This window comes from Physeter macrocephalus, chromosome 10 (assembly GCF_002837175.3).
Source record: "Physeter macrocephalus isolate SW-GA chromosome 10, ASM283717v5, whole genome shotgun sequence".
NCBI classification, from domain to species: Eukaryota; Metazoa; Chordata; class Mammalia; order Artiodactyla; family Physeteridae; genus Physeter; species Physeter macrocephalus.
The window spans coordinates 75,479,865-75,500,151 of record NC_041223.1 but is presented as its reverse complement, the minus strand read 5'-3'; the positions used below and the strand labels follow the sequence as shown (position 1 = coordinate 75,500,151).

At 35.9% G+C, this 20,287-nt stretch overlaps 1 protein-coding gene across 2 annotated transcripts in view; it reads left to right on the top strand.

Moving 5' to 3' along the window:
* EYS (eyes shut homolog) overlaps positions 1-20,287 on the top strand; it is a 1,767,714-nt gene that overhangs the window by 833,303 nt on the left and 914,124 nt on the right. For both annotated transcript variants that reach the window (XM_024133056.1, XM_024133057.1), the window contains exon 22: positions 11,757-11,881. In XM_024133056.1, coding sequence (XP_023988824.1) covers positions 11,757-11,881 — 125 coding nt within the window. The remainder of the gene's footprint in view (positions 1-11,756; positions 11,882-20,287) is intronic.

The window sequence follows — 20,287 nt, the reverse complement described above, 5'->3', positions numbered from 1 at the left end:
TGGGATAGGGAGGGTGGGAGGGAGAGAGATGCAAGAGGGAAGAGATATGGGAACATATGTATATGTATAACTGATTCACTTTGTTGTAAAGGAGAAACTAACACACTATTGTAAAACAGTTATACTCCAATAAAGATGTTAAAAAAAAAAAAGAAATTCTAAAAAAAATAAATAAACAAAAATTATGAATCAAAAAAAAATAGATTTAAAGTAAAGAGTGTTACAAGAGACAAGGAAGGACACTACATAATGATCAAGGGATAAATCAAAGAAGAAGATATAACAATTATAAATATCTATGCACCCAACATAGGAACACCTCAATACATAAGGGAAATGTTAATAGCTATAAAAGAGGAAATCAACAGTAATACAATAATAATACGGGACTTTAACACCTCACTAACACCAATGGACAGATCATCCAGACAGAAAATTAATAAGGAAACACAAGCTGTAAATGACACAATAGACCAGATAGATATAATTGATATTTATAGGACATTCCATCTGAAAACAGCAGATTACACTTTCTTCGCAAGGGCATATGGAACATTCTCCAGGATAGATCACATCTTGGGTCACAAATCAAGCCTCAGTAAATTTAAGAAAATTGAAATCTTATCAAGCATCTTTTTCGACCACAACACTATGAGATTAGATATAAATTATGAGGAAAAAACGTAGAAAGCACAAATACATGGAGGCTAAACAATACTTCACTAAATAACCAAGGGATCTCTGACAAAATCAAAGAGGATATTAAAATATACCTACAGACAAATGACAATGAAAACATGACAATCCAAAACCTATGGGATGCAGCAAAAGATGTTGTAAGAGGGACGTTTATAGCAATACAATCCTACCTCAAGAAACAAGAAAAATCTCAAACAATCTAATCTTACACCTAAAGGAACTAGAGAAAGAAGAACAAACAAACTCCAAAGTTAGTAGAAGGAAAGGAATCATAAAGATCCGAGCTGAAATAAATGAAATAGAAACAAAGAAAACAATAGCAAAGATCAATAAACTAAAAGCTGGTTCTTTGAGTAGATAAACAAAATTGACAAACCTTTAGTCAGAATCATCAAGAAAATGAGGGAGAGTACTCAACTCAATAAAATTAGAAATGAAAAAGGTGAAGTTACATTGGACACCACAGAAATACATAGCATCATATGAGACTACTACAGTAACTCTATGCCAATAAAATGGACAGCCTGGAAGAAATGGACAGATTCTTAGAAAGGTATAACCTTCCAAGATTAAACCAGGAAGAAATAGAAAACATGAACAGACCAATCACAAGCAATGAAATTGAAACTGTGATTTAAAATCTTCCAACAAACAAAAGTCCAGGGCCAGATAGCTTCACAGGTGAATTTTATCAAACATTTAGAGAAGAGCTAACACCCATCCTTCTCAAACACTTCCAAAAATTTGCAAGGAAAGGAACACTCCCAAACTCATTCTATGAGACCACCATCACCCTGATACCAAAGATACTACAAAAAAAGAAAATTACAGACCAATAACACTGATGAAGATAATGCAAAAATCCTCAACAAAATACGAGCAAACAGAATCCAACAGCACATTAAAAGGATCATACACCATGATCAATTGGGATTTATCCCAGGGATGCAAGGATTCTTCAATATATGCAAACCACTTAACGTGATACACCATATTAACAAATTGAAGACTAAAAATCCTATGATCATCTCAATAGATGCAGAAAGAGCTTTTGACAAAATTCAACACCCATTTATGATAAAAACTCTCCAGAAAGTGGGCATAGAGGAAACCTACCTAACATAATAAAGGCCATATATGACAAACCCACAACAAACATTCTCAAAGGTGAAAAACTTAGAGGAAAGCATTTCCTCTATGATCAGGAACATAACAGGATGTCTATTCTCACCACTATTATTCAACATAGTTTTGGAAGTTTTAGCCACAGCAATTAGAGAAGAAAAAGAAATAAAAGGAATACAAATTGGAAAAGAAGTAAACCTGTCACTATCATGGATGACATTATACTATACACGGATAATCCTAAAGATGCCATCAGAAGACTACTAGAGCTAATCAATGAATTAGTAAAGTTGCAAGATACAAAATTAATGCACAGAATTCTTTTGCATTCCTGTACACTAACAACAAAAGATCAGAAAAAGAAATTAAGGAAACAATCACATTCACCATTGCAACAAAAAGAATAAAATACCTAGGAATAAACCTACCTAAGGAGAAAAAAAAACCTGAATGCAGAAAACTACAAGACACTGGTGAAAGAAATCAAAGGTGAAACAAACAGATGGAGATATATACCATGTTCTTGGATTGGAAGAATCAATATTGTGAAAATGACTATACTGCCCAAAGCAATCTACAGATTCAATGCAATCCCTATCAAATTACCTATGGCATTTTTTACAGAACTAGAACAAAAAATCTTAAAATTTGTATGCATGCAGACACAAAAGACCCCAAATAGCCAAGGCAATCCTGAGGAAAAAAAACGGAGCTGGAGGAATCAGACTCCCTGACTTAAAACTATACTACAAAGCTACAGTAATCAAGACAATATGGTACTGGCACAAAAACAGAAATATAGATCAATGGAATAGGATAGAAAGCCCAGAGATAAACCCATGCACCTATGGCCTACTAATCTATGACAAAGGAGGCAAGGATATACAATGGAGAAAAACAGCCTCTTCAATAAGTTGTGCTGGGAAAACTGGAAAGCAACATGGAAAATAATGAAATTAGAACACTCCCTAACACCACTCACAAACTCAAAATGGATTAAAGACCTAAACGTAAGACAGAACACTATAAAACTCTTAGAGGAAAACATAGGCAGAACACTCTTTGACATAAATCACAGCAAGATCCTTGAACCACCTCCTAGAGTAATGAAAATAAAAACAAAAATAAACACAAAGATCTAATGAAATTTCAACTAATGAAACTTCAAAGCTTTTGCAAAGCAAAGGAAACCATAAACAAGAAGAAAAGACAACCCTCAGAATGGGAGAAAATATTTGCAAAAGAAGCAACTGACAAAGGATTAATCTCCAAAATATACAAGCAGCTTATGCAGCTCAATATCAAAAAATTAAATAACACAATCCAAAAGTGGGCAGAAGACCTAAATAGACATTTCTGCAAAGAACATATACAGATCACCAACAAACACATGAAAGGATGCTCAACATCACTAATCATTAGAGAAATGCAAATCAAAATTACAATGAAATACCATCTCACATTTATTAGAATGAGCATCATCAGAAAATCTACAAACAACAAATGCTGGAGAGGGTGTGGAGAAAAGGGAACCCTATGGCACTGTTAGTGGGAATGTAAATTGATACAGCCACTATGGAGAGCAGTATGGAGGTTCCTTAAGAAACTAAAAATAGAATTATCATATGACCCAGCAATACCACTACTGGGCATATACCCAGAGAAAACCATAATTCAAAAATACACATGCACCCTAATGTTCACTGCAGCACTATTTACAATAGCCAGGTCATGGAAGCAACCTAAATGCCCATCGACAGACGAATGGATACAGACAATGTGGTGCATGTATACAATGGAATATTACTCAGCCATAAAAAGGAACGAAACTGAGTCATTTGTAGAGACATGGATGGACTTAGAGACTGTCATACAGAGTGAAGTAAGTCAGAAAAAGAAAAGCAAATATCTTATATTTACGCATATAAGTGGAATCTAGAAAAATGGTAGAGATGAACTGGTTTGCAAGGCAGCAATAGAGACACAGATGTAGAGAACAATGTATTGACACAAAGGGGAGAAAGCGGGGGTGGCGGGTGGTGGTGGGATGAATTGGGATTGACGTATATACACTAATATATATAAAATAGGTAACTTAATAAGAAAACTGCTGTATATAAAAATAGATAAGTAAAATAAAATTCAAAAATAATAAAGTTGGATGTAAGGAGTACCAGGAAATAAGGTTGGAGAATTAAAAATATATATATTGTTGTCAAGGTCTGATCATTTAAAACTGTTAGATAGCCACCTTAAGCAATGCATATAATCCTATGAAAACAGTTAAGAAACAAAACAAGTATTAAAGTCATTTTTACCATATCAATACATATCTTATAATTGCTAGTTCCATTCTTTATGTTGATAGATTAGTTTTGATGCTCCAGGTGAAGATTCCACTTGTTTCAGATTTACTTGAGGCCTGGGGCCCTTCTGAAGCAGCTGCAGCAACAAACGAAGTCCTGTCCTGAATGTTGCCCATCAGGTCCACTGTGGAAATGAAAGCCCTCAAAAATGACACCCATCTGCCTTGTTGGGTGATAACTCAGAACTTGCTGGTACTTCTGGTTTAAGACTTAGATTCTGAGTTTTTTTTTCCCCCCATATAAAGCAGATTTATTTTAAAACTTCTCAAAATGGAATGAGTTATCACAGTTGGTACAAGCAGTTTGATTAAATAAAAATACCAGTAGCTATCCTTCACTGAATACTTGCTATAGACCTGCACTAAGCAAAATCCTCATGGCCACCACTGCATCCTTTAAAAAAAATATATTATTATTATTTTTAATATTTGAATTTTATTTAATTTATTTTTATAACTAATAAATATTTATATTTATTATAAATAATTTATAATTAATATTCTTTCTTATTAGTTATCTATTTTATACATGTTAGTGTATACATGTCAATCCCAATCTCCCAATTCATCCCACCAACACCCCTCCCCCACCATTTTCCCCCCTTGGTGTCCATACGTTTGTTCTCTACATCTGTGTCTCTATTTCTGCTTAGATTCTTCACAGCCAAGTCACAAAAGCACATACCTTGTAAGCAACAAAACAAACAGACAAATTATTAGAAAGTGCTACGGATACCCTCTCACACCCCTGTCCCCTCCCAAGGGCTCTCTCCAGCCAGGCCTCTTAACCACACCAGCACTTCCTACTTCTGAAGTTATTTAAGGAATAATCTCATGCTTGCAGGTCACTCTTCAATCTTTCCTCATTTTTTTCTTCTTTCCGCATTGTCTTTAATAGCATAGTTAGCTGTTGTTGGTTTTTCTTTTTTTCAGTATTTTTCCTAATTTGTATCTTGAAATTCACTCTCTGACAGGCAGTTTTATAGTTTTTATAAATGTGTAAAATTGTGTAAGTACCACCACAGCCAGTCATGTGGCCACTGCCCTTCACAATGTGCTCATGCCACCACTGTGTAGTCAGTCCTTTCCTCACCCCCAACATCAATTCATTTTGATAGGAGTCTGATTTTTTTCTTCATTATTTTATCCTTGAAAATTCTCCCTGTTGTTGAGCTCTTCTTTCTGTCATATTCTGAATTTTAGATGTTGAAGGCCAAATGTGGGAGGCCTTGAGCACATATTTGTTTAGATAATACTAATTATAGTAACAATAAAAATATTAGTGCATGGGCACCCTGCTATTTTACATGTACTCACTTATTCAGTTTTCATAATGACCTTGTGAAGAAGGTATTTTTTCATCTCATTTTTCCCATGAGGAAATGTAGTCCCAGAGTCTTTGGGTAATCCCCCATATCATAGTAGTGGCAAAAACTGAAATTCACAACCAGGAAGTCTGGCCTGGTGCTGTACCCTCATTTCTTATGTTCCCCAAAAAGGGTCTGCACTGAATAGCAACTTCCCATAAAGTTTCAATTATGCAGGATGAGTAAGTTCCAGAACCCTGCTCTACAACAGTGTACCTATAGTTAATAGCACTGTATTGTACACTTAAATTTCTTTTAAAAGGATACATATCATGTTAAATGTTCTTATGAAAATTTTAAAAAAAAATCAGATGGACAACCATCCAAAAAAACAAAAAGACCTTGACTAATAAGGTCCATCAGTGTGTGGCAGCTTAATTGCTTAATCTGGATGTTAGCAATTCTAACCCCTGTGAGATTTCTCAGGAAGGGGGTCCCTCCAGATCTCTCTGATTAGCTCCTATAAAGCTTCCATAAGCAAAAACTGAGAACTTAACACTTTTCTGAGTAGTTAACAGCAATTTGCCTTATCCGAAACAGCACAGAAAAACACAAATGCTGACTTATTTGGTTTATACTGGTCCACTCATCTCTCTCATCCATGGAGGAAACCAGATTTAAATCATGTTGATAATTCTTCCTTATGCTCTGGTCTAAATCAGGCCATTAGTCTTACCTTACATATTTCTGGATGGAAACCTACCTTCCCTAGGTATTTACTTCTATTCTTAAATTAGTTAAGTACCATAAATTATTGCCATTTTTTACTCTTATCAGTTGTGGAAATCTTCCATAAGTTCACATCATGTGGCCAATTTTCAGAATTTTCTTGTCTTCATGTAACAGCTCTTCCTCCACGGTTGTCATCTTGGGTGCCTCCTCCAGCTGCACCTCAAGGTTTGTGGTTTTTGTCTTTTTTCTCCCTTCTCTCTTCATTGTAGTCAAACAACTGCTTGACTCCTGCAACTTTCTGAACAGAACAAAGTTTGAAAAATTAAATGTCGCTTTCCTCACCACATGAATCTGCAAAACACAACTGAAATTTAAACTGGGTATAAGTAGGTTAGAAGACTCTGTTCTTTAGTTTTGTTCCAGGAAACCCCATCTGAGAAGTTGTGTTTGGCACATCTTGGAAAAGTACAGTCCATTTGTGATTCTTGTCCATGAAGGGCCATAGTTAGCATGAAGCCCTCTTCTTCTCCCTCTCCCTAGGCAGATACCCTTCCCTCCAGGCTAAGAAGGGGCAGTGCCTGAAGAGTGGAGCACAGGTTGGATCTCAGAACTCACCCACCCTCTCTGCATGAGGTCTTTGTCCAGGTACAAGATAGTATTGATCAAAGAGCTCATCCTCTGCATAGGCAGTAAATCCAATGACCAGTGAGCTCTTTTCCATTGAAGTATCAATACAAATATTCAGATTATTTTACAAAATAAAATGCACTTATGTTTTGGCCTAGGTACTCCCATTTATAGTGTTACATAAAAATGTTTACCACTCAGTAAATTTACCATTATGAGCAAGCTGACAGTTGGAAAGTCTCTGTATTGCAAATGTGAATGCTTCTCCCGGAATTGTTCTCAATCCCTGGGGCAGTCACTGTACCCAGACACTTTTTATACTCAGGAGGGGTGCAGTCGTGTTTGTATAGGTAATGATATAAACTGCAGACACATATTTTGCCCTTAAAATAGCATTATTCATTTTGAAGCAGAAATGCTGCATTGTCCTTGGGGCAAGAAAACTGAGAAACAAATACATATACTATCTGCCACCCATGTCCACAATTATTAAGTCAGGGATAGGCTTTTGTATTTACAACAAGAGATATAGAATGAGTTTTCCTTTTAATTAAGATCCATGAAAAGTGAAATAATCTTTAATATGAGAGTATATACTATTATATTTTCATGAAGATATAGATGTAAAACTCAATTTTATATATTCTAAAATTAGACTAAGATAAGGAGACAAACTTAATTTATGTTATCCAATTACTACATAATATATTAACTAGTAAGGCAGAATTATTTTCGGTTTAGGTTTAGTTTTATTTTCCCCAGATTATATGAAAATCACTTGGTGCTGAGAGGGAAAATGAAATGAAAGTAAAATATATAAATCTTTGACATAGTGACTTTTATTTTCATTAATAAACTCAAACTATTACAACTGCTATTTTATAGCAGAGAATGGTAGTGTTAAAACTGGTCAGTGTTTCTAGTTGTGTATATTGATGTATTTAAAGATTTGTTTTGTTCATCATCTTAAAAATTAGTCTAATTTGTTATTTTATTATAATTTGACATCTAAAATCATCTTTGTTTTACATGTGCATTATTTGACAACATTCATTCTATAAGCATTTATTTATTTTTATCATATGTCAGATATTAGAGTAGTACTATGAGTTTAAAACCATAATGATTTGATCACTTTTTCTGAATTGCTAATGAAAACTTTTGGTTTATTGATTTTAATCACCAAACAGTATTTTTTTAGCATATGGTTACCTTATTACAAATGGACAGCAAATTTATATGGGATGCAAAGGATGTTTTCTTCATCTCTGTGAGCTTTTCTCTTTTCAATCTTACCTACTGGATTTTAATTTGCCTGTTTTATAGTCCCTTATTCTGTTTCCATTTTCTGGCCCACACCAGTACAAGGACATTTATCTTATTTATTTTTGATAGTGTTGACTGAAAAAAACGCACAGCCTAAGAATTGAGTATCATGTTTTATTTGGTGGACTTGCTGAGGACTTAAGCCCACGAGGCAGCCTCTCAGATCTCTCTGAGGGACGGCTCCCAAGAGGAAAGGAAGGAGCCAGGATATACAAGAGTTTTTGCAACAAAAACCAGGTATTCAGAACATCAAAAGATTACTGTTAATTAAAGAAAAAAACAGACATCTCAGGTTAATGGATTTAGCACTTTTCTATGTATGGGAAGACACCAGAGTCTGGGCTTATTGAAATCATTCTTTGACATGCACCTTAACTATCTAGTTTTCTAGAGAGTAATCCTGTATCCTGTTTTCTCCATTCTGAATTCCCTCAAGGTGCACAGTTGGTGGTGGCCACAGTGGCTGCTGGCTTAATGGCTGTAATACACTTTGTTTACTGATACGGCAGATGACATTCTTTGCCCACAATAGGTATGATTGACACTCAGCATCCATTCCTGTTTATTGTGGTTTCTGTACTGTAGAGGCAAGGACATTAAAAACTACAATATCTAAGCTCCCTTGAAATTGAAATTGTAAATATAAATTGAATTCCACCAATATAAACATACCTGAAATCTGTAGGATATGGTGGAGGTCATTTCTAGGTGTCTTAGCAGTTTCATCTGGTGGAGAAGGTCATGGACATGTGGGGTTTTATGCAGCAGATTTCACTATCGAATCACTGACTGTGTATTAAAAATAGGACTCAGGAAGGGCAGAAAGACTGCGATTTGGTGTTGAGTCACCAGCTTCAGGGAGAGGTAGCTGGGGAGGTAGTGGTGGCAGCTCTTGGGTACCCAGCTTCCCTCAACTAGTGCAAGGGGATCTTGAACTCAGTCATTCAACGGTGGCTTTTATGCTTCTCACTTTCCTGCTTACGAATGAGGTGGCATCTCCCAGAGAGTCAGATCTGTGGTTCTAGAAGTGACCCATACAGCCCTTCCTTCTAATCAATTTGGAGTGTCTTATTCTGTTATTAAGGCCCCTTTTGCTTAGAAACCTAGAGTGATTTCTGTTTCCTGAGCTGAACCCCTACTAACTTTTTTCTATCCTATTTTCTTGATTTTGACCAAGACATCCTTACTGTTTCCCTCAGCTTAACTAAACTTTAGACAGGCTTCTTCATGACTCCAGAGCACACTCTCTCTTTCTTTACGGCATTCACTTTAGAAAACTCGTAATTGTAAATTCTTCTCCATCCCGTAATTGTAAATTCTTCTCCATCCCATTGAGGTTGGAACTTTCTTGCAGGCTTTGCCAATTTTACAATGCAGGAATGTCTTTCTCAAGGACCTGAGAGTCAGCACTTTGATGGAACCATAGAAGGAGGCAGTGCCCCTCTCTCCCCTCCAGGGAGGGGGGTGTCTAGTGTCAATGAGTGACCATTAGCCACACAGATGGCCAACACTGACCAACACCCCCAGACCAATATTCACCAGCATTTTTCCACTCTCTCATCCCAGCACTTGAAAACCCTTCCACCTACATTTGGTTCAGTGCAGTTGTGTTCCATTGCTCTCCCTTAATTCAATAGTCTTTTTCTTTTATTGTAATACTCTTGAATAAAATTTTCCTTGTCTTTTTACTGGTCTGGTGAACTCTTTTTCTTTCCCTGTTCCTATCTTATGGTTTAGAGTTTGTAATATCCTTCACAGTACTAGAAGGAAGAAGAAAACTACATTATTATTCTTAATTGTTTAAAATATATTGTGGACTGTTTTATTCAATCAAAAGAATATACAAGCAATGTATAATGTATATTTATTCTATAAGATAATATAATAAACCTTGTGTACCTCCCATTTGCTTCAAGAAATAGCATTAGCAATGAGTTTAGCCTCCTTGATATCCTTCTCTGAGCACATTAGTATCTCCCACCCTGCAGAAACAATACTGAATTTCATATTCAACATCTCTTTAGTGTTCCTTAGCATTTTATTATATGTGTAGGTATCTCTAAGTGATGTTATTAAGTTTGTGGGTATTTGACTTTTATAGGGACAGTTATCAGAATGTAAGTGTTTTTACAGAATTTGCTGTTATGCAAAACAATATGTTTGTAAGATTCAACCATGTGAATGACTGGTTGTGGTGGCTTTTTAAAAGCCCTCCAAAAATGTTTTTCCTGAATCACCTCTTATAGCCTGATGAACAGAGATGCCCACAGGATCTGTTCACTACATGACAGAACATTACAAAGTCAAGAGTCATGGACCGGTCTTTTGGCAGCTACTTCTAACTTTGATCTGGGTCCCCCAAATCTCTTAAACTTGCATTATTATTTTTCTTCTTATAATGTGATATTGCACAAAAATCATTTCTAAACACCCCAGAAAACTTATTTAACTGTTCTCATACAATTTATCAGGGAGAATGGTGAGACTATATTGCTAAGTAGGAACAATAATAAGACTGAATTTCCCACTAGTCAGAGTTCAGATTAAATGCTGTGGGATAATACATAGACAAAGTTTAAAAAGTTGCTTTAAAGTTCACATAGGTCATCAAGGAGTAGTGACAGCTTCTTCTGTAGACCTTTCATTCCTATTTGGAATAGTATATTCAGGTTAACATGTTCTTAAACATACTGATTTATTATAAATAGTTGCCCCATAAGAAAGAATCAATGGTTTCACACTGCTTCTAATATGCATCTAGTAAACCACAGCTCAGATATTGTGTGTGTAGCTTAGCAATGTTGGTGCTAGTTTAATGTTAAAATTCTGGAAAATGTAGAACAGAAGACAAACACACAGTGTTTTAGTGTGGAAAATTAGATCTCATGTTTAAGAATTCTTACAGCCAATAGTCAGATGAACAAAGACATAATATTTGTATTCTTTAGAACTACAGCTTAAGAAATACTAACTGTAAAACACTATGGGTATTACAAGAAAACATTTCATATTGATAAATCTGTAATAATTGCTTTCTTTTGAATTTAAGATTCATTTTAAAAGGAATTATGGGGTGTGTTTATTCCGTTGTCTTCTACGTATCTATTCCAAAGTAAATATTTAAAGAAATTTAGATGTGGAATGTAGAATGGCACCAAAGGTACAATCTGAAACTTTATTTTACATATACTTGCTTCCATTTCTACACACTGTATGATTTTAAGGCAAATTATTTGTCTTCTCTTAATTTAATTTTTCCAGCTAGTAAATAGAGATAATAATAATAGCTACTTGTTAGAATGATTATAAAGATAATTGAAACAATTTATATTAAATACCTAGCACAATTATAAAATAGAGTAGGAGTGTATATAAACTATATACATGTATATATGCTAGTCTCCTTACTATTATTATTATTAAGAATTGAATTATAATTAAGCTATTCTCCTTACTATTATTATTAAGAATTGAATTGAAACTATGTATATATATGTGTATATATATAGCTATTCTCCTTACAACTATTATTCTTATTAACAATTGAATCTCTGCTTTGTTATTGTGTTTAACAGGAAGATCAGAACGTCCCTGTGAGAAAGAACTTTATGAGTGTCTTTCCAACTTACATGTTCATGAAATGTGCAGAGGAGATGAACCCGGCGATGGCTTGCCATGTTTATGCACACCTGGACTTGTGGTAAAACTTACTGATGGGTTTTGTTGTGATATTTTTTTTCATTGTCTTTGAACAAGAGGAAATACTGGAATGTTGCATGGTGACAAATGGAGGTTGGAGACGTTCCTCTCAGTACCTCTCTCCTTCTCTGTCTGCACTTACTGTGCTTTTCTCACCATTCCCCTTCCCTTCTTCCATCCATCACATGCACCCTCAGCCCTTCCTCTCAGGAGAATAGCATTCTGAGAAACTGATCTACACGAAGGTGCAAGTGACCGAATGCATTAAAACATTAAAGGGCGAGGAATTCTTATATTTGAACAAAAGATTTTTCTTTTTAATGCCAGAGAAGAATTACTTAATACCATCAGGGTATTGGCAGAACATCCATTTTGCTCAAGGACATAGCACTGCTTCCAGGGCTGAGCTCAGAGTATTGTGCATCTGGGGAGGATGAATCTCCTTCTTTGGCAAATTTGAACAGGTGACTCCATTAGCACTAGAATAGACTTACCTGGTAGAAATATCTCTATTAAAAGACAGCTTTTGACCACAATCCTTTATTAAAGCTGGCCACAGCATATGAATATACCGATAGTAAGGGAACAGCAATTGGCAAGACTGTGTTGCCAGGAATTCTAAATGTATTTTTATAAAGTGTATATATATATATGTATATGTATAACTAAATTACTTTGCCATACACCTGAAACTACCACAACATAGTAAATCAAGTATACTCCAATATAAAATTTAAAAATAGGGCTTCCCTGGTGGCGCAGTGGTTAAGAATCTGCCTGCCAAGGCCGGGAACAATGGTTCGAGCCCTGGTCCGGGAAGATCCCACATGCCGCGGAGCAACTAAGCCCATGCACCACAACTACTGAGCTTGCGCTCTAGAGTCCGCAAGCCATAACTACTGAGCCCACGTGCCACAACTACTGAAGCCCCCATGCCTAGAGCCCATGCTCTGCAACAAGAGAAACCACCACAATGAGTAGCCCACACACTGCAACAAATAGTAGCCCCCGCTCGCCGCAACTAGAGAAAGCCTGCAGGCAGTAACGAAGACCCACTGCAGCCAAAGATAAAAAATAAAATTAAATTAAATTTAAAAATAAAAAAATATATATTTATAAATTTGATTAATAGATGGACCAGTATTAACCAAGATTAAGGCTAAATAATTAGAGAGGGCATCTAGTCAGGTACAGTATTAAGGAATCACACTTCAAGGAAATGCGAGGCCTGGCCAGTGCTGAAGAAGGATGCCCAGGTATGAATGGGGCAGGGGACTCCTCAGAGCTGGAGGATCAGAAGCTGGAGTGTCCAGAAGTGGTTAAGGAATTGAACAGAGAAATGGTTGTTACCTATCCTCAGAACACAAGAATTTGAGAAAGCCTGGATATAAGTCCATCTGTCTGAAAGGGACATGGGTAAACTAAAACAGAACCATTGTTTTCCTTCCTCTGAGAATCCTCCAGCCCAGGCTTTGCCCTGGGGAAAGTATTTTCCCTTAGTGATCGCAGGAGGATAATCTTTGAGGAAGAATCAGGCACTCTGACAACTGAGTGTAGGAGGTATTTGGTGACAAGAAATTATTTTCATATCACCTCAGATTACATCAATAATAGCTTCCTGGGGGCTTCCCTGGTGGCGCAGTGGTTGCGCATCCGCCTGCCGATGCAGGGGAACCAGGTTTGCACCCCAGTCTGGGGGGATCCCACGTGCCGCGGAGCGGCTGGGCCCGTGAGCCATGGCCGCTGAGCCTGCGCGTCCGGAGCCTGTGCTCCACAACGGGAGAGGCCACAACAGAGGGAGGCCCGCATACCACAAAAAAAAAAAAATAATAATAATAATAATAATAGCTTCCTCAAGGAGTCAGTAGAAAGAGAAGACTGAACTATATCCTTTATTTAAGTAAATTCTTCTGCTATTGCAGCTGGTATATAAAAATCTAAATAATTAGAAAAGAAATGATCATTTTATAGATTTTTTTGTTAAACAAGAAGAATTTACTACCAAATATCTTTAAAATTCCTTTGAGGTATATGTTGACAATGTAAAAAATATCCTGAAAAACATATAGTTTTAAAAAACCAGAAGTCTACTAATTGGAGGCAACTGTTACAGATATAATAAACCTATATTTTACTATGGCATTTAACAAATAAATTTGAAATCGATATTCTTATAGCCACTGTCTCAAGTATTGAAAGCTAAAATAAAACTTTAAAACTTACGATCATAAGATATACCGTGTGGGTAAAGCCTATAAAGATATAAGGAGGGGGGCTTCCCTGGTGGCGCAATGGTTGAGAATCCACCTGCAGATGCAGGGGACACGGGTTTGTGCCCCGGTCCAGGAAGATCCCACATGCCGCGGAGCAGCTAGGCCCATGAACCATGGTCACTGAGCCTGCATGTCCAGAGCCTGTGCTCCACAACGGGAGAGGCCACAACAGTGAGAGGCCCATGTACTGCAAAAAAAAAAAAAAAAAAAAAAAAAAAATATATATATATATATATATATATATATATATATATATATATATGGGGATTCTACTTTTGTTAATGCATTTGATATGTTTTAAAATGACCAGATAAAGATAGAGGAAACAATTTAGTGAAAAATAATTTAAAATTAATGTTGTACCTATCAATGTTATATAACAGTATATAGACATTTTAAATTAAATATGACTTAAAGATATATCCTTGAAAATAGGATCTAAATTATTAGTTGGAATTTCAAAAGAAAAATGTTTTGCTCAAATATAAGAGAATCAGATATATGATTTGCAAATATTGTCTCGCATTTAGTAAGCTGCCTTTTTAACATTGGTAGTTTCCTTCACTGTGCATGAGCTTTTTAGTTTGATGTAGTCTCATTTGTTTATTTTTGCTTTTGTTTTCCTGGCTTGAGAAGACAGATACAAAAAAATATTACTAAGACCTATGTCAAAGAGTGTACTGCCTATGTTTTCTAACTAAGAGTTTTATAGTTTCAGATTTTATGCTGAAGTCTTAAATCTATTTTGAGTTTATTTTCTGTATAGGGTGTGAGAAAGTGGTCCAGTTTGATCTTTTTGTGTAGCTGTTCAGTTTTCCCTTCACCACTTATTGAAAAGTCTGTTTTTTCTCCATTGTATATTCTTGCTTCCCTTGTCATAGATTAATTAACCATGAGTGTGTGGGTTTATTTCTGGGCTCTCTCTTCTGTTCCATTGAGCTATGTGTCTGTTTCTGTGCGAGTACCATACTCTTTTGATTACTGTAACTTTGTTGTACAGTTTAAAATCACAGAGCTTGATACTTCCAGCTTCATTCTTCTTTCTCAACATGGCTTTCGCTATTTGGGGTCTTTTGTGTTTCCATACAAATTTTTAGAATTATTTGTTCTAGTTCTGTGAAAAATGCCATTGGTATTTTGATAGGGATTGCATTGAATCTGTAGATTTCCTTGGGTAGTATGAACATTTTGACAATATTAATTCTTCCAATTCATGAACATTGTTAAACTTTATGTGTATTTGTGCCTTCTTCAGTTTCTTTCATCAGTGTCATAGTTATTGGAGTACAAGACTTTTACCTTGTTGGCTAGATTTATACAGAGGTAACTTATTCTTTTTTATTCAATTTTAATGGGATTGTTTTCATCATTTCTCTTTCTGATAGTTTGTTATCAATGTATAGAAGTAAAAGAGATTTCTGTCTATAAATTTTGTATCCTGCAATTTACTGAATTTATTTACTAGTTCTAATAGTCTTTTGATCATGTCTTTAGGATTTGCTATATATGTATCATGTCATCTGCAAAGAGTGACAATTTTACTTCTTCCTCTCCAATCTATACTTATTTCCTTTTCTTTTCTGATTGCTGTACCTAGGGTTTCCAACACTGTTGAATAAAAATGGTGAGAGTGAGCATCCTTGTTGTGCTCCTGATCTTAGAGGCAATGCTTTCAGCTTTTCAACATTAAGTATGATATTGGCTGGGTATTTCTTATATGTGGACTTTATTATGTTGAGGATCGTTCCCTCTATACACAGTTTGTTGAGGATTTTTGTCATAAATGGATGTTGAATTTCATTGAAATCTTTTTCATATCTATTCTGATCATTGTATAATTTTCATTCTTCAATTAGTTAATGTGATACATCACATTGATTGATTTGTGGTTATTAAACCATTCTTGCATCCCTTGGGATAAATCAACTTGATTGTAGTGTAGGACCATTTAAATGTATTGTTAAATTAATTTTGCTAATATTTTCTTGAAGACTTTTGCATCTGTATTCTTTAGTGATATTGGCCTATAATTTTCTTTCTTTCTTTCTTTTTTTCTTTGTCTGGTTTTTGTATCAGGGTGATGCTGGCCTCACAGAATTAGTTTGAAAGAGTTCTTTCCTCTTCAGTTTGTTTGCATAGTTTGAGAAAGATAGGCATTAACTCTTCTCTGAATGTTTGGTAGACTTGTTTGTTGGGAGTTTTTTGTTCTGTTTTGTTTTGTTTTGTTTAAATTACTGACTCAATTTCATTACTAGGAATCAGTCTGTTTGTACTTTCTATTTCTTCCTAATTCAGTCTTGGGGGATTATACTCTTTTAGGCATTTGCCTTTTTCTTCTAGGTTGCCCATTTTATAGGCATATAATTGTTTGTAACAACCTCTCATATGGTGTTGGTTGTAACTTCTCTCTAATTTCACTTATTTAAGCCCTCTCTCTATTTTTATTGATAACCTTTTAAGGTTATCAATTTCATTTATTTTTTCAAAGAAGCAGCTCTTAGTTTCAATGATCTTTTCTGCTCTTTTTTTAGACTCATTTATTTCTGCTCTGATCTTAATCATTTCTTTCCTTCTACTAACTTTGGGTTTCTTTGTTTTTCTTTTTTTAGTCCCTTTAGGTGTAAGATTATGTTGTTTTCTTGATTTTTCTTGTTTCCTGATATGGAGTTGTAATGCTATGAACTCCCCTCTTAGAACTGCTTTTACTCTGTCCCATAGATTTTGGATCCTGTGTTTTTGCTTTCATTTGTCTACAGGTATTTTTTTTTTATTTCCTCTTTGATTTCTTCAGTGATCCATTGGTTGTTTAGTAGCATGTTGTTTAGACTCCATGTGTTTTTACAGTTTTCTTTGTTTGTTTTTTTCTTATAGGTAATTCTAGTCTCATGGTATTGTGCTCAGAAAAGATGCTTGGTATGATTTTAATCTTTTTAAGTTTTCTGAAACTTGTTTTGTAGCTTAGCATGTGATCTATCCTAGAAAATATCCCATGTGCACTTGAATATATATATTCTGCTGCTTTTGGATGAACTATTCTATAGATAGCTATTAAGTCTTTGATCTGATGTATCATTTGAGACCAATGTTTTCCTACTGATTTTCTGGCTGGATGATATGTCAATTTATGTAAATGGGGTGTTAAAGTCCCCTACTATTATTGTGTAACTGTTAATTTATTTCTTTATATTTTTTAATATTTGCTTTATGTATGTAGGTGCTCCTGTTTTGAGTGCACATAGATTTACAATTGTTATATCTTCTATTTTATTATTATGTAATGTCATTCTTTGTCTCATCTTAGAGTCTTTGTTTTAAAGTCTATTTTGTCTGATGTAAATGTTGTTACCCCAGTTTTCTTTTGATTTCCATTTACGGGGAATACCTTTTCCCATCCCCTCACTTTCAGCCTGTGTTGTCTTTAGATCAGAAGTGAGTCTCTTGCAGGCTGCATATATATGGGTCTTGGTATTGTATCCAATTCTGTATTTGATTGGAGCATTTAATTCATTTATATTTAAAATAATTATTAAAAAGTATGTACTTATTGCCATTTTGTTCTTTTTCTTTTTTTTCCTTTTCTTCCTTTGCTCTCTTCCCTTATGATTTGATGACTATCTTTAGTGTCATGTTTGGGTACCTTTCTCTTCTTTACGTGTATATCTATTATAGATTTTTGGATTGTGGTTACCATGATTTTTATATATAACAACCTAAATAATAATTTTTAGTTGATGATCTCTTATTTTCCAACACGTTTTAACACCCTGCATCTTTACTCCCTCCCCCCACATTTAATATTTTTAATATCATATTTTACATCCCTCTTGTTTTGTGTATTCTTAACTACTTATTGAGGATATAGATTGTTTTACTTCTTTTGTCTTTTGACCTTCCTAGTAGCTTTATAAGTGTTGCTCTACTATTCGTATTGTATATTTGCATTTACCTGTGAGATTTTTCATTTTGTAATTTTCATATTTACAGTCATTGCCTTTCCTTTTTCACTTAGAGAAGTCTGTTTCACATTTCTTGTAGAGCCAGTTTAGTGGTTCTCAACTCTTTTAGGTTTCGCTTGTCTGTAAAACTCTTTATCTTTCCTTCAAATCTGAATGATATCCTTGTTGGGTAGAGTTGGTTGGAGGTTGTAGCCTTTAACCACTTTAACAATATAATTTCTCTTCCTTATGGCCTACAAAGTTTCTGCTGAGAAATCAACTTAAAATCTCATGGGAGTTTGTTTGTATGAAACTAGTTGCCTTTCTCTTGCTACTTTTAAGATTCTTTCATTACCTTTCATTTTTTACATTTTAGTTAGAACATATCTTGGTATGCACCTCTATGGAGTTATCTTGTTTGGGACTCTCTGTGCTTCTTGGACCTGAATGTTTGCTTCCTTTCCCAGGTGAGGGAAGTTTTCAGCTATTATTTGTTCAAATAAGTTCTCTGCCCCTATTTCTCTCTCTGTTTTTTTTCCTGGAACTTCTATAATGTAATTGTTAATATGCCTGGTGGTGGCCCATTGGTCTCTTAAACTATCCTCATTTCTTTTAATTTTTTTTTTCTGTTCAGTTTGGGTGATTTTCACTACTCTATCTTTCAATGACTGATCTGTTTTTCTTATCTACTGTTGATTCCTTCTAGTGTAGTTTTTTTTTTTTTTTCCAGCTGTCTTTGGTTCTTCATTATATTTTCTACTCTTTGTTGAACTTCTCACTGTGTTCATCCTTTCTTCTCCCAGGTTCATTGGGTATCTTGATTATCATAACCTTGAACCCTTTACTGGGCGGATAGTTTATTCTACTTCATTTAGTTATTTTTATGAGGTTTTGTGTTATTTATTTGTTTGGAACATATTTCTCTCTCTCTCTCTCTCTCTCTCCTTATTTTACACAATTCTTTGTGTTTATTTCTATGTATTAGGTATTTTGGTTATGTTTACCAATCTTGGAGAAATGATCTTATGTAGGAGTCCTCCTAAGAGGCCCAGCAGCATGCTTCCCTCTGGTTGCTAGAGTCATATTCTCTAAGGCTGCCCCTTATGTGGGCTGTGTATCCCCTTCTATTGTGGTGGGCCAAGAACTTGGGCTTGTTGATAGATGAGACTAGATTCCAGCCCAGTTGGCTGCCTCATTTCATGTTTGCAGGGCCACTGGAAGACAGGGCCAGGTCCCTACACAGCTGGCTGTGTGGATCCAGGTCTGCAGGTCTGGTGCTAGCCCTTTGTTGGGTGGGGCTGTGTCCTCAACCAGCTGGCTATATGAACTGGGGGGTGGGGGAGCATGGTACGTGGCTGGTGCTGGTCACTCATTGGTGGGGCCATGTCCCTGCATGGCTGGCTCTGTGGACCAAAGGGTCAGAGGGACACAGGGCTGGTGCTGATGCACTGGTGGGGAGGTAAGCCCTTGACCCTGACAGCATAGTGGGAGGATTCCAAAATATTGCCTGCTAGAGCTTGTGTTCACATGATAGAATGACTCTGAAAAATGGCTGCTAACAGCATCTCCATCTCCTGTGGGTGTCCCAGTTTGCCTCTGGCCTCTCTGGGAAACTCTGCAAGATCAGCAAGTGGGTCTGACTCAGGCTTCTCAAACTATAGTCTCTATGCTGGGACTCAGAGTGTGTGAGATTTTGTGCATACTCTTGAAGAGCAAAATCTCTGTTCCCACAACCCTCTGGGTCTCCCATATGCAAGCCCTGTTCGTTTTCAAAGCCAGACTCTCTAGGGGCTCATACCCCAAGTACAGGATATCTGGGCGGGGGAGCTCAATATGTGGTTTTACCTCTTGTTTATGAGGAGAACTTCTGCAGTTGTGATATTCCTCCGGTGTGTGGGTCACTGATCAGATGGGTCTGGGTCCTGACCATACTGCATCTCCACCTCTCCTACCTTTCTCCCTTTGGCTCCTTCTTTATGGTTTTTTTTTTTTTAACACCTTTATTGGAGTATAACTGTTTTACAATGCTGTGTTAGTTTCTGCTTTACAACAAAGTGAATCAGTTATACATATACATATGTTCCCATATCTCTTCCCTCTGGTGTCACCCTCCCTCCCACCCTCCCTATCCCACCCCTCTAGGTGGTCACAAAGCACAGAGGTGATCTCCCTGTGCTATGCAGCAGCTTCCCACTAGCT